Source organism: Aspergillus lucknowensis, assembly GCF_044049455.1.
Source record: "Aspergillus lucknowensis strain CBS 449.75 chromosome Unknown BJX67scaffold_49, whole genome shotgun sequence".
NCBI lineage: Eukaryota > Fungi > Ascomycota > Eurotiomycetes > Eurotiales > Aspergillaceae > Aspergillus > Aspergillus lucknowensis.
In genome coordinates, this window is record NW_027263593.1 from 141,748 (window position 1) to 158,715 (window position 16,968).

At 51.4% G+C, this 16,968-nt stretch overlaps 7 protein-coding genes across 7 annotated transcripts; 4 read left to right on the plus strand and 3 right to left on the minus strand.

The window, feature by feature from the left end:
• Positions 1-517: 517 nt before the first annotated feature.
• BJX67DRAFT_240612 (putative copper resistance-associated P-type ATPase) lies at positions 518-4,689 on the plus strand. Its single transcript, XM_071026087.1, has one exon. It carries the CDS (start codon positions 854-856, stop codon positions 4,529-4,531), a length of 3,678 nt encoding a protein of 1,225 aa, XP_070882636.1. The 5' UTR covers positions 518-853; the 3' UTR covers positions 4,532-4,689.
• BJX67DRAFT_390395 (crossover junction endonuclease MUS81) lies at positions 4,474-6,801 on the minus strand (the record flags this gene model as incomplete). Its single annotated transcript, XM_071034633.1, has 4 exons — positions 4,474-5,975; positions 6,022-6,425; positions 6,481-6,650; positions 6,710-6,801. The coding sequence occupies 4 exons, from the start codon at positions 6,799-6,801 to the stop codon at positions 4,848-4,850; spliced, it is 1,794 nt and encodes a 597-aa protein (XP_070882637.1). The 3' UTR covers positions 4,474-4,847.
• A 250-nt stretch (positions 6,802-7,051) lies between these two features.
• On the minus strand, positions 7,052-8,715 carry BJX67DRAFT_363140 (SDR family oxidoreductase). The gene has a single exon (XM_071030062.1). It carries the CDS (start codon positions 8,263-8,265, stop codon positions 7,207-7,209), a length of 1,059 nt encoding a protein of 352 aa, XP_070882638.1. The 5' UTR covers positions 8,266-8,715; the 3' UTR covers positions 7,052-7,206.
• On the plus strand, positions 8,716-11,724 carry BJX67DRAFT_363142 (putative C6 transcription factor). The gene is made up of 4 exons (XM_071030063.1): positions 8,716-9,047; positions 9,142-9,274; positions 9,342-10,417; positions 10,485-11,724. The coding sequence occupies exons 1-4, from the start codon at positions 8,936-8,938 to the stop codon at positions 11,123-11,125; spliced, it is 1,962 nt and encodes a 653-aa protein (XP_070882639.1). The 5' UTR covers positions 8,716-8,935; the 3' UTR covers positions 11,126-11,724.
• A 10-nt stretch (positions 11,725-11,734) lies between these two features.
• Positions 11,735-12,595, plus strand: BJX67DRAFT_240762 (uncharacterized protein). The gene has a single exon (XM_071026088.1). It carries the CDS (start codon positions 11,828-11,830, stop codon positions 12,431-12,433), a length of 606 nt encoding a protein of 201 aa, XP_070882640.1. The 5' UTR covers positions 11,735-11,827; the 3' UTR covers positions 12,434-12,595.
• BJX67DRAFT_240763 (uncharacterized protein) lies at positions 12,596-13,651 on the plus strand. Its single transcript, XM_071026089.1, has 3 exons — positions 12,596-12,846; positions 13,130-13,230; positions 13,305-13,651. Exons 1-3 carry the CDS (start codon positions 12,758-12,760, stop codon positions 13,589-13,591), a joined length of 477 nt encoding a protein of 158 aa, XP_070882641.1. The 5' UTR covers positions 12,596-12,757; the 3' UTR covers positions 13,592-13,651.
• Positions 13,652-13,941: 290 nt separating this feature from the next.
• Positions 13,942-16,853, minus strand: BJX67DRAFT_363147 (ChAPs family protein). The gene is made up of 7 exons (XM_071030064.1): positions 16,721-16,853; positions 16,485-16,614; positions 16,268-16,392; positions 15,931-16,211; positions 14,943-15,880; positions 14,515-14,889; positions 13,942-14,456 (listed from the first exon to the last, which is right to left on the minus strand). Exons 1-7 carry the CDS (start codon positions 16,741-16,743, stop codon positions 14,289-14,291), a joined length of 2,040 nt encoding a protein of 679 aa, XP_070882642.1. The 5' UTR covers positions 16,744-16,853; the 3' UTR covers positions 13,942-14,288.
• Between the last annotated feature and the right edge of the window lie 115 nt (positions 16,854-16,968).

Genomic DNA, 16,968 nt, shown 5'->3' on the forward strand with positions numbered 1-16,968 from the left:
AATCTATGCCGATAAAGGAAAGAGCTTCCCTATATCGTCATGTTTAGGGGACTGAGCAAGCAAACGAAGGAGAGTATGAGATCCACGGCTTGGTGCAATCTATCCTGGAGCATATGATGCTAACAGAGAGTGATTAGATAAGCAGACAATATTCTCTTTGGAGGGAACAAGGAGAAATATAGAGCTGAACGGTGAACCACCAGTAGTTGGAGGATAGCCAATAAGAAGAGAGGCTGCCAATATCTGTATCTCCAAGAGAAGTTGGAAGAGCAACGCCTCAGGGCGCTATTGGAAGAGAGGATGGGGTGAAGGAGGGTGCAGAGAGAAAAGAGTCAGAAGAACAGAAAATGGGAGGTTGAGTGACGCGCCACGTGAAAATCGATCCTGGAGGCGGAATTTTCGTCGGTGGTTGAGTGGGCAGGTCACGTGGATTTTTCTAGCCCGCCACCCGTTCGAACCCGGCCCTCTCAACTTCTTTTCCGGCCATCTTGCAAGTGGCCATCCATGCTTCTCGACTCTCCAGATTGGATAAAGTGGCTCTTTGAGCATATTCGGTGGGCGTTTTGGAGACTAATCTGCCGTTATGCGCGTCCTGCGGCTAATCGTGATGTCTGCGTGAATTGTGCGCGTTTTAGCCACTCCCACCAGGATTTCTGGGTCATCCGAACAAAACCGCACAAAACACGCATTCTTCCAGTCCATTCTATGTTTCGTGTTGAGTAATAATGAAAAGATCTGATGGATGATTCCTGCCAATATTTAAAACATGCCCCAGCCCTTCAGTCTCCGATCCTTTCCTTCGTGCTTCTTTTCCTGGTGTCTCTTCCAATCTCCCTAGGTATACCCCACCGTCATGGAGCGAGCTACAGCAACACGCCGCAGTACTTTCTTCGTCAGCAACGTCCATTGCTCCTCGTGCGTCGCCTATATCGCCCAAGTTCTGTCGGGGATTGCGGGCATAGCAGATATCGATGTCTCTGTCTTTACTCATGAAGTACATGTTCTTCACACACCCAAAACCGACCCATGCTTCATCGCCAGGACATTAATCCAAGCCGCATTTGAAGTCCACCATTATACCACCAGGGATCCAACAGGTGCAATCATTTCCGACCACGATACGGACACAAAATCTCTCCACGACTTGACCTTCTTCGGCACAAACGCTCCCTCTGCAGGACGGGGGGGCAAACAGAAGCATGTCGACAATTGCGATGCCTGCAGAAAGGAGGAACTGGAGCAATACCGCACACCATGGGATGAAAAGCCTCATCAGCTCCGAGTGACTGCTCAGAATGCAGATTCTACAGGCGAATCTGTGTTGGCTGTGGAGCAATCACCAATAGGCCGGTTCCATGCGCGCGTTAGTATCGCAGGAATGAGTTGTGCGTCATGCACCAATGCAATTACGGATGCAATCCAACAACTCGATTTCGTTGACCAAATTACGGTTAATCTTCTTTCGAATAATGCCACTGTTACTTACAAGGGCCCGGAGTCGAGGATTGAAGAGATCATTGCGCGTATTGACGACCTTGGCTTCGAGGCCTCGCTGGGTGAAGTTAGCCCACTTACTATGGGGCCGTCCCGTGGTGAACGTCGGAGATATCTAGCTGAAATTGCAATTGGTGGTATGACCTGTGGCTCCTGCGCAGGAGCTATTACCCAAGGCTTGAATGAGCTTCCCTTCGTGGTAAATGCAGTGGTCAACCTTCTTTCCCACAGCGCTCAGGTCGAATTGGAGAGCCAAGACCAAGCTCATTTGGTTGTCGAAAAAATCGAGGACCTTGGGTACGACGCCTCTCTCGTTAAAATCCTTCCAAAGAGCCCGAGAAGCGACGAGACGGTCGTTGACAAACGGACACTGTCATTTCGTATCGAAGGCATGTTCTGTCACCACTGCCCAGAGAAGGTTTTAGACTCCCTGAAGGGCATACCCGATGTGGAAGTGGATGGCATGCTCTCTGTCAAAGTTCCCATTTTAAAGGTAAACTATACGCCCCGTCCTCCATCTCTCACGGTGAGGACTCTTCGGGAGAAGATTGAAAGCGCGCACAGTGCATTCCAAGCTGTCGTCTACCATCCACCGAGCGTCGAAGATCGGTCCCGAGAAATGCAGCGACATGAAAGACGCCGTTTGTTGCTCCGGTTTCTATTCGTCTTGACTGTGGCAATTCCCGAATTTATCATCGGGATTGTCTTTATGAGTCTTGTTTCAACCAACAACCTGGTCCGACGATATCTGGAGCAGCCCATGTGGTCTGGTAGTGTCTCTCGCATGGAATGGGCTCTCTTCATTATGACAACACCTGTCATGTTCTATGGAACTGATATCTTTCATGTGCGCGCTATGAAGGAAATAATCTCCCTTTGGCGTCCTGGGAGCCGTGTCCCGATCTTGCGGAGGCTCTACCGCTTCGGGAGCATGAATCTTCTGATATCCGCCGGAACAATGGTGGCCTACGTTTCCTCGTTGGCCATCCTCATAATGGATGCTGTCACCACAACGCACTCAGATACGCACAGCTCAAATTATTTTGACACAGTTGTCTTTCTAACATTATTCATACTCGCCGGACGTTATATGGAGGCGTACAGCAAAACGAAGGCTGGTGATGCAGTAACATCTCTTGGAAAACTGCGACCCGCCGAGGCTTTGCTAGTGGAGAACAGCATTACGGGCCCAGATGAAGTTCAAAGGGTTGGTGTTGACCTCCTTGAGATTGGCGATATCGTACGAGTACCCCACGGCGCCTCGCCTCCAGCCGACGGTAAAATCTCGAGTCCGGGTTCGTATCAGTTCGACGAAAGCTCGCTGACAGGGGAATCGAGACCTGTGAGCAAATCACGCGGTGATCAAGTCTACACCGGCTCAGTGAACGTCGGCCAACCGGTCGATTTCGAGATCACCGCTGTTGGCAGGTCATCGATGCTCGATCAGATCATCGACATCGTGCGCGAGGGTCAGAGTAAACGTGCGCCGCTAGAGCGCGTTGCTGATGTGCTAGTAGCTCACTTTGTTCCTGTCATTACGCTCATCGCCGTACTGACGTTTGTGATTTGGGCCTCTCTCGGTGTATCTGGAGCGCTACCTGCTGATTATCTGGATACGAACCGTGGCGGATGGCCCTTCTGGAGCCTTGAATTCGCTATTGCCGTCTTTGTGGTTGCATGTCCCTGTGGTCTCGCCCTCGCTGCTCCAACCGCTCTTTTTGTCGGCGGAGGAGTGGCGGCACGACACGGCATCTTGGTTAAGGGCGGTGGTGAAGCTTTCCAAGAAGCTAGCCACCTCAGTGCGATTGTTTTCGACAAGACTGGCACCCTGACAGAAGGGGGAAACCCCCAGGTAACGGAACATGAAACGCTTATTGCCGATTCTACTCAGTTGCAGGTCGCCTGGGCGGTTGCGAGGAAGCTCGAGGAAAGTAGCAATCACCCCATTGCGCGTGCAATCGCCGAATTTTGCAAAAATAAACCTGCAGCTGCTGTCATTAGTTCCGAAATAGAAGAGCAATCAGGGCAGGGAATGCAGGGCAGATTCACCATCTCAATCCCGGACTCGATTGACTCGACCGACTCACAGGCGAACCGCCAGTTTGAGGCTGCCATTGGCAGCCAGCGTCTTCTCCAGCGGGTTTCATCCCCTGATCAGGACCATTATTATCTCTCTAGCCTGCTTTCCAAGTATCAGACTGCTGGAAATTCGACAGCCACTCTCTCGCTACGCGAGGTTACCCCCACCGATTCAAAAAAATCGACATCAGAAGAGGCCTTCTTTTCTCCGGCCATCGTCTTCGCGATATCTGACACGATCAGACAGGACGCAGCGAAAGTAATTTCGAAGCTACAGCAACGCAAAATCAACGTGTTCATGTGCACGGGAGACAACGAAGCCACCGCTCACGCCGTCGCCGATATGGTGGGGATCCCTCGACACAACGTCCTTGCCAACAGCCTCCCAGGAGGAAAAGCCGACTTCGTCCGGCAAATCCAGGCCGGACAACACACCTCTCAACAGCTAGATTCTGGCATCTCGTACCAAGGCAAAAAACATCCCGCATCCCGACCTATTGTTGCCTTCGTTGGCGACGGCGTTAATGACTCTCCGGCCCTCGGTACAGCAGACGTCAGCATTGCCATGGCATCCGGGTCAGATGTAGCCATCAACTCAGCCAGCTTCATCCTATTAAACTCAGATCTCGATACCATCCTGCAACTAGCTGTCCTCAGCCGCCGTGTTATCAACCGCATCAAGTTGAACTTCGGTTGGGCAGTCGTCTATAACCTCTGTCTTGTGCCTGTTGCAGCGGGTATTTTCTATCCCATCGTGAGTGGACACAAGATGAAGATGGTAGGGGATGAAATGGTCATGGTTGACTCGCACTGGCGACTGAGCCCTGTCTGGGCGGCGCTGGCGATGGCCCTAAGCAGTATTTCTGTTGTCTCTAGTAGTCTGGCGTTGGCGATTGAGAAGAAGATGTTCATGAGAGCTTGGGGGTGGTGTACGAATAAGTTGGGATTTGTGAGATGACTTATTTGATTCCTCACGAGTTTATGACTGTATAAATTCCAGTCTTTTCTTAATCATAGTTGAATATGATAGCAATCGTCTATATTCTCTCAATGCCCGTGTTATGTGTCTTCGTCGAGCCGGGTTGGAACTAGTTGAAGGATTTTGTGAGACTTCAGTTTGTTCGTTATGCAGTTTCTCTCTCGAATAGTAGCATATTATAAAAAAGACCGCGTGAGTAGCGCAGTCATGCCGTGGTGTACGATTCTAATGCCGTTAATCAACGTATTTGCAGCTACAGCCATCGCTCGTAGTAAAGTGGGAAGCAAAGAAAGTGTTACCCCTCTTCACACCAAATCTCAGCAATTTTCTTACTCAGAACCTTCGCGATCTTCCTCCTCCCCACCATCGACTGCAAATTATCCGACACCATTGTCTCCCTATCCTTCGAGTCCAGCGCCTCAAAGGCTCGTATAAACGCCTGAGGCGTCGGCCACCGACGTTGGATCTCTAGTGCCTTCTCACCCGTGACGCCTCTCGTGCACATGAGCATCTTCAGAAAGATGTCTCGGAGCGTGAGAGCTTCAGATTTCGAGGCAATGGCGCAGAAGGTCGAGAATGTTACGCCGTATGTAATTGAGGGGTTTGACGTTCGGAGATTTTCAAGGGTTGTGAGGTAAGTAGTTGAGAGGGAGAGGTGGCGGGTGGGGAGGAGGCTTAGGGTATGCGACGGGGATGGACACAAGGTGTTTTGAGAGGAAGGGGATGATGGGGATGAAGAGCTGTACATGTTCCGGAGGAGGAAGGTCATGCGAGCGAGGTAGCGGATCGTGTCGTCAAGATTCTTCGTCCGTTTGACGAAGTAGCCGTTTACGACCTGCGTTGAGGCTATAGCTGAGGAAACCATATCATAGTATTTTGCCGCCGCAGCGGTGCTGGGCTCATGTGCGACAGAGAATTCTTCAATGAGATAGATGACGTTTTTTATGCCTGATCGGCGGAGACGGAACTTTTGTTCGTGGAAGCGACCATCCTTGATAGAGCTGACGAGGTCATCTAGACGTTTGCGTTCGACGATCCAGTCAAGCATAACCTCGTCGCCGTCTTCGCCGTACTTGGAGAGGAAAGTAGGGTCGTGGAATTTGGCTACCCATATTATATCGCCTACTTCAAGCGCCCGAACTTCTGGGTTTACGCCTTTATTGTTCAGTTCGTTGGCAATGTAGTCTCTGTCTTTAGATGTTCGAACCTCTCGGGTGTCGAGGACCAATTGGACTGTGAAGCTATCAGGCGGGATAGCAATAGGGGTGGCTGTGGAATCATCCGGTGCATTCTGGTTCAAGGAATTTTGAGCCCTGTGGTAACTATCACCGCTATTTTGTTGTAAGGATTCGGCTGCATTAGAACTCAGCGCGGAATTGCGGTGGTTTGCAGGGTTGGTACCCAGGTTATTCGTAGTTGCGTCCTAGATGTGTCAGTTATCTTTGATATCCACGTCTTGAGGTACGTACTGGCTGAATATTGAAGGTTAGCGTATTCTGATTCGACTTTTGATTCGTCTTTTTTATAGCCTTTGCAACACCCCACCCTTCTTCCGTCAAAGAATACCTTTTCACAGGATGCCCCTGGGTATAAACAAGCTCCTTCCGCAGCAACGTCTTCATGGAATTCCAAGCAGTGAAGTACTTGTTAGCGTCACTGGGTGCTGTAAAGGAGGCATCACAATGGGGCTGCGCCTGCTCAATCAACTGTGCTTTTGTCATGCTCTGATTTGAGTTCTCGTCAAGGCTGCCGAGGGCAAGTATCAAAGCATAAGGACCAGACCGCAGAGCTGGGGTATATGGCTTCGACTTTCGAGGCTTCTTTGTTGGCTGACCCTCGGTGGTGCCTTCAGCTGATGTTCTCTTACTTCTCGCTGTCACAATTTCCCGCTCTTAGCATGTATTCAGATCATCAGTGGCAGGACCTACAGGTACGCGGATCCTCGGGCATGGGCAATCCATTCTCTGCACAGTAGTCGTTTAGCTTATCCGCAAGGCGTTGGCATAACTTGGGGCCAAGACCGTTGAGTTGTTGGGCCTCGGAAGGATGCTGAAACGTCAATGGGTAAGCCTTCATTGATTCATATGCTTTTTTGTAACTAGAAGAAGGTTAGACGATCGACTGCGGGGAAGAAGACACAATTCGAGAAACACTGACACTGTGAACCCTTTGGAATTTTTCTGACGGGCATCTTCCAGCCATTCTTTGATCCACCCCAAAAGCAGGGGATTCGCACAATTCTCGCTCATGATTTCGCAAAATCCGTGAAGCGTAGGTTAAGCCATCAGGGGTACCTTGACTATTTGCCACAACATCATGAGAGAAAGTAAAAGGTGGATGCTACAACAGTCTCTTCAGGAATAACCTTACTGTCATGCCAACTGCTTTTTACAGCCGGGAGTCTGATTGGAACGATTGGGACATTACCTTGACCAGCGGCGCGGTTGACGCGTCTTTCTCTTGAGGTGTCACGATATCACGTGACTAATGTTCATTCGCGCCTAGAATTTCAGGCTCCAAGAAGATGGCTGCAGGGATCTCCACAATCCACTTGTGTTTAATTCAATTACAAGCCGGATATTCACGAGTATTACGGAGCCTAAGCTATGGACAATAATGGCCGTCCTGAATGTACGAAGCACACATGTGGACCTTCACTGGGTGAGCGAAAGCCGGTAGTCCCGAACTGCTTCCTCAAATGAGCCGTCACGCTTGAAGCCCAAAGAGATCGCTTGAACGTTATCGAATCGCGTAGGCCATGAATCTAAGATTGGCCTGAGCGTTGAGTCTTCTTTCTCTGTAAGGAGAGCCAACTTTTCCTCCCCTCCAACCTTGACGAGGGCATCCATCATTTCTTGAACGGTGACGCAGATGCCAGGGACATTGATCTGACGAATATGCGGCGGGAGAGAATTGGAAGGCAGTGAAAGTGTAAGAATAAGGTTATAGACGAGAGTCTTAGGTGAGCAAAGCCATGACTTGAATGATCGATCTTCCACAGGAATGACGCACTCTTCACCATTCAGAGGCTCTCGGATCATGCCGGAGAGGAAGGAAGATGCAGCAGCGGTGGGACGACCGGGGCGAACTGATATGGTGGGAAATCGGAGCGTGAATCCGTTGATGAAACCACGGCGCGTGTATTCGTTGATCAAAGTCTCGCAGATAACCTTCTCCGCACCATAGGATGATTGAGGCGTGGGAATGACACTATCAGTTACGACTTCAGGGAGTGGTTGCCCATAGACGGCCTGGCTAGACGAGTATATTACCCTGACTCCTGGGCAGGTAGTGCGGAGTGCTTCGAGCAGATTGCGAGTTGCGTCGACGTTGACTCTCATGCCTAGATCGAAATCGGCTTCAGATCCCGAGGACATGATGCCATGGAAAGCATAAACAGCGTCCAGAGATTTATCCACCACAGAATCAGCCCCTCTGAGCAAATCTACCGTCACTGTGCGCGCATTCTGAGGATACTTGACGCCAGCCGGAATTGGTGGCTCATTGATATCGGTCAGGACGAGTGTATGCGAAGGGTCATTGAGCAGCTCTTTCGCGAGTAACTGGCCAATGAAGCCGGCGGCACCTGTAATCAGAATTTGCATGGTGAATATCAAAGCGTGGACAATGACAGAAGATTGACCGGGACTATTTTGCGAAGAGATCCTGGCAGACTTGGCCCTCATAAACGGCCCTCTGCTCTCTGAGCTCATCAATTCGCTGTAGTGGAGATCGGATTTACCTCCACAGTCGCATCAAGTCCGATGTCTTCCGCGACCGGACTTGCCCCGTTGTCGATTATTGGAGAAGAGGATTTGACGATTTGAGAAGCAGTGTGAGAGAGAGCCTTCGGAGATATGATTCTGTTCTTGATAGGATGTCGGAGCTGGACACTTCTGAGAGCTGTTCATGGGCCAGGCTGAGATTGGATCGGCGTCGATGACTCCATGCAGCTCGTCAAGGCGCTTTCCAGTTTACATGTCGATAATTGGGATCAAAAGTGAGATGTTTTGGAACAAAAAGAAGAATTCGAACTTCCAATTAATACGAGAGACAGCACACAGCAAAGCTCCGTGGTGAACTCTTCCAGAATGTCCGTGGCGCCAAGCGGGGTCCTCTCCTCGTTCTGGATCTTCCCCCAGTTTTCTCCCACACTCTCTTCGTCTGGTTTTCTCGACTTCCTCGCGTTTCTCTTCCGCCTGACGTCTCACTACCGGTCTCTAATCCACCACCGAGGATCTTTCACTATAATTATTCAAGACTAGCAACGAATCGCGGCGCATCACCGACGCTCTCGTTTGTCGCCGACCCGAGTCGTCGCAAGCTGTGAGTTGTGCTGGCTGCAGGATGCCGGAGAATCCCCGACCTTGAATCTCCGCAATCATGAAGCGCTCTTCGTTTGATGCTGGCCTCGATCCCCGGCCCCAGGACCGCCACCACTCGGTTGTTACTGACGAGCGACCTCCTCCGCCGAAGATCTCAAAAGCTCGTGCCTGTAAGTATCCTGTTGCGCCGATGCTATGGAATCCACCAGCCCTGCTAGAGGGGCTTTTGTCTCGAAACAGCTGCTGAATGTTCAAACGGTGCAGGCGCAGAATGCAAACGGCACAAGATACGGTGCGAATTCCGGCCAGGCGATGTGAGCTGCACCAAGTGCCTTCGCAGTGGAATCAAATGCGTTGTAAATGACTTCTCGCAGAAGTTCGTCGATGATGATGGAATGTAAGTGGCTCGCAATGGAGAGGACGTGATGATTCTCGCCTTACGCCGCTGACCCTTGGCATTATAGTTGGAAATCTCGAGCATCAGCGACAATTCAACAGCTCCAAGCGGCAGTGTCACAGCTCCTACGCCAAGGGGGATTACCAGACCTCTCGACATTCCCAGTCGGCGACAGCCCGAATGGTCCTTCACCCGTTGCGCCTGCATTTCATGTCGGAAACCGCCCTTTGGTGACCGAATCCCCGCCGGATGTGAAGCCCGACGGACCGGGACTCGTGGTGACACGGGAACCCTCACAAGAACCCGATCTACAGGACCGAGAATTAGTGCCGGCCCCAATGCGCAGCCTTTATGAGGTTACAAAACTGCGGGACTTGCGCAATAATCATATCGAGCAGCCTAAGTCGACGCTATTAGAGGAGGACTTCCTCTCTCGTGGCCTTATCTCTATCCCCGAGGCTGAGGAACTCTTTGCGTATTTCAGCCGGACAATGAACCAGCTCCTCTGGGGTGGGATTATCCTCGTACACCGCGACCTCACATCAGTACGGCGGGCTTCGACTCTACTAGCGGCGGCGGTTCTCACCGTAGCAGCGCTACATATTCCCAACCGCAACGAGACACTAAACCGATGTTATAGCGAGTACGTCTCGCTTGTGTCGAGCATGTCACTAACACGCGCTCATACCCTGGATGATGTTCGGGCGCTCTGCGTTGGGGCGTTTTGGCTGTCCGAGTTGAGTTGGAAACTCTCCGGTCATGCCGTCCGTATAGCTACAGAGCTGGGCCTCCACCAGAGCTATCAGAAGATGATCCGCGGCCATAGTGATCAGTATGAGAGAGCTCAACTGTGGTATCTGCTCTACGTCTGTGATCATCATTTCAGTATAGCTTATGGCCGGCCACCTGTCATTCATGAGGATCTGGCAATCAAGAATTATGAAACGTTCCTCCAGTCACCAATGGTTGTACCTGGAGATATCAGGCTGATTGCCCAGGTAGCCCTCTTCATGATCTTGACGGAGGCATATCGGATGTTCGGTAGCGATACCGAACAGGCCTTGACGGAGGAAGACTTTGGGCAGTTGCGCGTCTACAATGTGGCAATTGATCAATGGCGGCTTCTGTGGCAGCCACGATCCGGTAAGTCGGAGCTGCATATTTTGATTTTTATATATTATCGGCCAACGCTGACCATCCTCATCTGTAGCCGACAGTCCTTATGTTCGAACGTATCCTTCGAAAGGAGTGGTCCTGCATTACCACTTTGCCAAGTTCCAACTCAACTCTCTTTCTCTCCGTGCCCTCTCTCCAACCAACACGCCAGTCTTCTCGATGGACCGCAAGGAGTCAGCCAACATTGCCATCTCGTCCGCGATGGCGTGCCTAAATATGGTACTGGAAGAACAAGATATTCGGGACGCAATCGTTGGAGTCCCCATTTTCACTCATACCATGGTAACCTTCTCTGCGGTATTCCTGCTGAAAGTCGCAGTCAACTGGAACTCGGCGTATCTCAGCCTAGATAGCGGTCAGGTGCGGAGTCTGGTGGAGCGGGTGATTGAGCTATTGAACTGTGTCTCTGCAGGTGAGAGACACCTGACAAGACATATTGCTCGCGGCCTGAGCAAGATGCTCGAGCGGTTCGACTCCTGGGATATGTCCAATGGAGCACCGACAGGGGCGGTGGGTGAGCGAGCGGGGAGCGGGGTGCCTGGCGGCGCGAACGCAATGGCACAGGGGTTCCCACCCCCAGATCTGATTTACGACATGGTAGGGACGTATGGATTCGGGTTGGATGAGAATCTCCTCGACCCTAGCATGGCCAATTTCGAGTTTTTGGCGCAATGATCTGAGGTACTGGGGATTTAGTGAAGCGGGAGGTAAATATATAGGTATTTGTATATATATTTAATTCTTATCATTCAGTGCATAGTAGATACTTGGAAAGACTGATACTAAAGCGCCAGAGAAGTATATCAAGCCCAGTTGGAGGACAACTCGGACGGGGGATGAAGAGATGCCAGCAGCCTGAAGATTGAGGCTGATGGGGTGGCCACATGGCCTCGTGAGGGTTATTCCAGCGCAGGGACGAGTCCGCTCTAGAATGTCGTAGGGGTGGTGGTAAGATGGAATAAAAGATGCACCTGGGCCCGTGAGACTCAATCTACCTCTGAGAATCTGTTTTTGTGGTGCCTCCCAAGCATGAAGTACTCCTGGGAAGCTGCCGGGGTGGCTCGGGCCTTCGCAGCTTTTGTGTTCTGGTAGATGGAAAAAGAACTATTCCAAGGGCTCACGACACATTTCACTTTGCTACTTACTAGTATCATCGGGAAATGACTGCCTGCCTACGAGAAGAGGAGTCGTCGGGTTGCGCGATGTACTGATTGAAACCTTGGGAATGAATGATACATTTCTGTCGCTCTGACATCACGATTCGAGGATGCCTGAACACTTATTGCCACGTACCGAATCCCCAAGCCACGCGATCTTTGCAACAACATCTCTGAGTCGTCTCCAAGGTTGTAATTAAATACCGCACGAACTCGTGCAATGCTCCTAATTGGCGCGTATTATTGGCTCAAAGCTCGAGTCCGTGACAGCCATCGTGTAACAACGTTACCATACAACCTCCATCCATCCTCCAACTCCCTCTCTCGTTTTCCTTCCATCCTCTCTCAAATGCTTGTCATTCATCATGAGAAGAACGCAATCGAACTTGGCCCAGCCCGCGACAGAGGCCTCGGGAGGTTCCAGCCTTGTCCAAAAGAGTACAAGGGCGACAGGACCTTGAAAGCTGAGGTTGTCCAAACTCCGCCACGAAAACAGGAACCCGTCGCGCTCTCCAGTCTTCCATGCAGCCCCTCCCCCTTTCCAGGGCACATTCGTCAGCTTGAACAGACCCCCCCTCGACACTCGGATCTTGGGAAGAGGGGCCGTCGTCTTTGGATGCGAAAGGCAGTGCGGATAAAACCCGCCAGTGAGACGAGTCACCCTCGGTTGTGCATTTCTTGTGCATTTCCAAAGCTCCCCCCAGAGCTTTTTCTCACCTCCAACCACCAGCCGGAGCGGTTCTTCTCGTCCAGCTCCGGAGTCTCGCTGCTCCCTGGCCTCTGGGTCAGAGCTGACTTGACTTTTCATCCTCCGCAGCTGAAGTAATCCATCATGCTCAGGTATTCCCCCCTTCCCTCGCCCCGTTGCGAGAAGAAGGCTGGCTGCTCGTAGTCGTCGTACTAAGCCCAGATTCCCCTTCCCTTCCTTGCCCTGCCCTGCTCTCCCCCATTTAATCTCGCCCTCCTCCCTCCCAACCTCTTTTTTTTCTCATTTCTCTCTTTCCTCCTGCACTCTATCCCATCTTCCTCACCTCGGACCTCACCACTGGTCCTTCTCTGGGCCGCAATCACCTCCATTGATCCCATTTCTCTCCGTCTCTTTTCTCTCATACCTCCCCACCTCTTCTTCGAACCCAAACCACTATACCACATGTCTACCCGTAAGAGAAAGCAAGAGCTCGAGGAAGAAGAGGAGCTCGTGGCCCTTCCGAGCGACGAGAGCGAGGAAGAGGAAGAAGAGTAAGCCCTTATCTATATTATGCCTCCGCAATGCTTTTCGCTACCCATCCTGCGCTCTTGTACCCTTTGCCCTTTTGCGCATTTTTAAGCCTCAGGATAGTCCCCAAACTTATTCTTCTACCTCCCTTACCTCCCTTTACCTTTTTCTGCTCCCAATACCTTTGATTGCGTCATTTTTAGCACCCGCGCGTGCGGGAAGCTTGTCATCCTCTCTTCACACCTCAAGCTCTTGTACTCTAGAATGTCCCACGTTCCAGTGCTAATCGTATATCTCCTGGAATAGATATGAGAGCTCCGACGTCGGCGCAGGCGAGAGCGATGAAGAGAGCGAGGAAGAAGAAGACGTCTCCGAAGAAGAGCTAGAAGAAGAAGAAGAACCAGAAGGTAGGCTCTCCCTACTCCCTCACCCCACGTATCAGTGCAATTTCAATTCAATTCTAATGTGCCCGCCTCATTAGGCCCTCCCGCTCCCAAAAAGCGAAAGGTGGCCCCTGCGGTTGAAGCCGGAGCCGAAGGCGACGAAAAAGAGGAAGAAGTAGTAGAAGCCAACGGCAAAACCGGTGAAAATGGGTTCAATGAGGAAGAAGAGGAAGGAGACGAAGACGCTGAAGCCGAGGGCGAAGATGATGAAGAAGAAGCGGCCGACGAGACCGCGAAATCGAGCGCCCCAGCCGCGAAGGTCAAGGGTGACGCTTCTGCTGCCGTTGAGGAGACGAAGACCGCGCCGGCTGAGACGTCGGCCTGAGACTTTACTGTTTTGGGATGGAAAGGGCCGTTCTACGATATAAAAACGCCGAACTTGATGACTTTGGGCCTCAGAGCCCCCTCTGGCGCTGCCTATTTAACGTGATTTATCTTCAAGTAATTAGGGAGCTGGATTTTCGGAAATGATATAGTGTATCTGCCGTGGAACTGCTGGTTCGTGCGTGAGCAATTCAGAATTCAACTCCGGTTTTTCTCGGACCAAACCCCTCTCAAGCAGTTTGAATGGATGCAATTGTAGATACAGCCCCCGCAGTCACAAAAAATCGTGGTTGTTTAGGGAATGAATCTCCTGTTCCTTGGGCGACCCAGAAAGAATTCGAAGTCGTGCACGGGCAATCTCGTTGGCCCACTATTTATGAATGAGACAATGGCATTGGTCGAAGACTCTTCAAAGGCATGGAACGAAGGAAAAGACAACAAGCGTGGTATAGTTTGGACGAGATGATAACAGAAACAACGGACAGGACAAGGGAAAAGGAAGCATCACAGTCATATAGGAGGCTGGGGCTTCGCAATGAAGATAACTAGGTACAATAAAATTATAAGTTCGGTACGGGGTAGTACGCTATAGAGAATTTACTACAAAGTTTCCACGGGTTTATTGTTTTTCACTGCTCAGCTTTCGCTGACCTGTCCATTCGTATGAACTCCGATCCCCACGGGATAGGCCAGGTTAACTAACCATCACTGCCACTGCTGCGGAACGTCGCACACAGTTGGCAGTACTGGTGGGTCAGGTCGAGAACGGCCTGGGGCAGGTTTGTCGCTTGGACGATGCTGCGCACTTTGACAGCGCCTTCATCTTCGATGAGCTTGCGGATCATGAAAAGAAGTTCCGGAGAGAACTAGACATGTCAGCTTCCCTTCTTGAGGCATCAAAAAAAAAGGTGAAAGGAGACGTACCTCAGAGTACCACCGGTACTGCCAGGCGATTAGACGGATCAGTGCGCTTAGCATACCCCTGGTGTCGTTGCGTTGCTCGTGCATCTTGAGAATGCCCCGCATGGCCTTGGGCGAGAACCGGATCGATAGGCAAGCTTGGTAAGCGTCGATAGCTTCATCGAAGTGGTGTAGTCGTTCTGCCAGCTCGCCGAGGATCTCCCATTCGGTGGCTGATTTCTTGTATTCCATCGCTTGTTGGCGGAATTGGGCTATCTCCGTTCGCCAAATCGTGTATATGCGGAGATCTTCATAGAGAACCATGAAAAGATTGTCAAGCCACCTTTCACAGAGACGTTTATTCTTGAACTGCGTGTACGATGAATGTGATGGGTCGGGCTGGTGATAGTTAGTATTAGATATGTCCCCGACGATGTGATACGTATGCTCACATCTTCATTGTTGCCGGACTTGACAACTTCAGACGCAACTGTCTGCTCTGGTCTTTCAATTGAATGTTCGACCTCTTGAGAATCAACCCCATTGGGCGCTGTTTCCGTGGCACCATCTTCGTGAGCGCCGTCCCCGTTCTCCCGGTCGCTGCTCCCATTAGTCTCTGGGGGACTAGCATTTGCAACTGATGACTGCTTTGACGTGGAGTGGTGGCGTTCGGTGCGGTATTCCTCTTCCATCACAAAAACTTCACTGCGGACTCTCAGCAGCTGATCCCAACCGATGGCCGCAGCTACCTTGGTCAACAGGTTGTATGCTTTTAGAAATGTTCCCTGGTACGTGGCTGCATGCAGTCTCCGCAATGAAGGATGCACGTAGTCGTGGGGATCCCCTTGCTTCGGCTGGCCCTCGTCAATTTCATCTAGCATGCTCTCCGCGAGGATGGGAAGCATGATTCGCGACGGCTGGGGCATGCGAGGTGTGTCTTTGTCTTGGTAGGTGAACATCGGGCAGGAGTTCAACGTCAGAAGGGCCAAGTCCCACTGCTCTAGGTTCACATAGACCTCAGCTAAGCGAGCCCAGGTGCTGAACTCGCTAGGGGCAGCCGTAACAGCACGCTTCGCGCACTCCAAAGCCATTTCACCTTCTCCCTTGCCGGCGCAGAATGCAGCTTGGCAATCGAGAAGGGCATAATCCATCGGAACGTCTTGAAGCGCGTCGTACATGAGCCGCACAGCTTGAACTTCCTCGTCCGCCATTTTGAAAACCTGGGCGAGCAGAGAGGATACTTCTACATCCTTTGTGCGAAGTTTCTCGAATAAATTGATACCGGATGCGTATCGTCCCGTCGTATGGATATACTTGAGGAGACCGGCGGTAAGGTGGTTGCTTACAGTATTGGGGACCTGCGTTTCAGGGTCCGAGCTGAGTTGCCTGCCTGTAATACTCTTGTCAGTTTGAATGGTCGTGGGGAAGCGGAAAGCATACCTAAGAAGAATAGCTTCTCGGCTGCATCTAAGAACCTATGTTCCATTTCCGTATTTGTGACTGGGTTGAACCGACGGACCCCAACGATTTTCCTAATTGCATCTCCGCTGCCGTCATCTGCATATGAATAGGCTCTCAGAACCCCGCAAAGAAATGTCTCTAACCATAATGCTTCGGTCGCAACACGCTTGTCCCCACGCTCGTCGATACAGTAGCTTTCGAGACTTCCCGGTATCTTAACTTCGACTCGCATGTCAAGGTGGGAGAAGGCGTTGTAACAACTACACGTGGTTAGCAGCCATATTCTGACTATCGAGAACATTCATCGGTGGCCTACCAATAGATTCCGGATACCACTTTATTTGTTTTGTCGAGCGGGGAGGACACCAAGGTATTCACGTAGGCAGCCAAGCTTGCGGAGGACGAGGCGTCGATTCCGGTGACATGGTGGTAAACACCGGTCTATGCAGGGACAAAAGTTCGTTAGCTGATTGCCGTGTTTCACCCGACTTTGCATTCTCCGACAATTGGGAGGGTGGACGTCGTAAACCCACCTGACGAGTCGAGCCGGTCTTTGGCTGCTTGACCAAGTAAACCAGGTCGGGGGGACCCAATTCCCTCAGATTTTGGAGCGACTCTGTACGCGCATCGACGGCAGCAAGTATGTCTTCCTCTTCAAAAATCCTAAAAGCAATTCCAGGCGTCAGTTCCCAGATAGCGATTGCAGATAGCAGTCCAATTGCACCTCAGTTCCCAGGAGCACGGAGAGCGAGGGGAAAACAAGACGTACTCGGGAACCGCAGGCGCTACCATGGCGCACTCGGGGTCGCAATGAAGCTTGCGCAGAGGTGGGGAAAGAAAGCAGAGTAATGAGTTGGAATCAAACTCCGACAGGACAACTTGGGCTCTGACAGATGGCCGGTGGCTCCCAGTCGTCGTCACTCTTGCCTTGCGAGATTCCTGAGGCAGCAACAGGCACCAGCCCTTTCCTCTTCGGGGAGTCCCATTCCGTGGAGCAGAAACGCGTGACGGCGTGTC

Coding starts and splice junctions, on each gene's coding strand:
- BJX67DRAFT_363147 (XM_071030064.1), bottom strand. CDS start 16,743: ATGGTAGCGCCTGCGGTTCCCGA. Junction 16,212..16,267: donor GTGGTATCCGGAATCTATTG/GTAGGCCACCGA, acceptor AACCACGTGTAG/TTGTTACAACGCCTTCTCCC. Junction 15,881..15,930: donor CGAGAAGCTATTCTTCTTAG/GTATGCTTTCCG, acceptor AGAGTATTACAG/GCAGGCAACTCAGCTCGGAC.
- BJX67DRAFT_240762 (XM_071026088.1), top strand. CDS start 11,828: ATGCTCCTAATTGGCGCGTATTATTGGCTCAAAGCTCGAGTCCGTGAC.
- BJX67DRAFT_363142 (XM_071030063.1), top strand. CDS start 8,936: ATGAAGCGCTCTTCGTTTGATGCTGGCCTCGATCCCCGGCCCCAGGAC. Junction 9,048..9,141: donor GATCTCAAAAGCTCGTGCCT/GTAAGTATCCTG, acceptor CAAACGGTGCAG/GCGCAGAATGCAAACGGCAC. Junction 10,418..10,484: donor TCTGTGGCAGCCACGATCCG/GTAAGTCGGAGC, acceptor CCTCATCTGTAG/CCGACAGTCCTTATGTTCGA.
- BJX67DRAFT_363140 (XM_071030062.1), bottom strand. CDS start 8,265: ATGAGCTCAGAGAGCAGAGGGCCGTTTATGAGGGCCAAGTCTGCCAGG.
- BJX67DRAFT_240763 (XM_071026089.1), top strand. CDS start 12,758: ATGTCTACCCGTAAGAGAAAGCAAGAGCTCGAGGAAGAAGAGGAGCTC. Junction 12,847..13,129: donor AGCGAGGAAGAGGAAGAAGA/GTAAGCCCTTAT, acceptor CTCCTGGAATAG/ATATGAGAGCTCCGACGTCG. Junction 13,231..13,304: donor AGAAGAAGAAGAACCAGAAG/GTAGGCTCTCCC, acceptor CCGCCTCATTAG/GCCCTCCCGCTCCCAAAAAG.
- BJX67DRAFT_240612 (XM_071026087.1), top strand. CDS start 854: ATGGAGCGAGCTACAGCAACACGCCGCAGTACTTTCTTCGTCAGCAAC.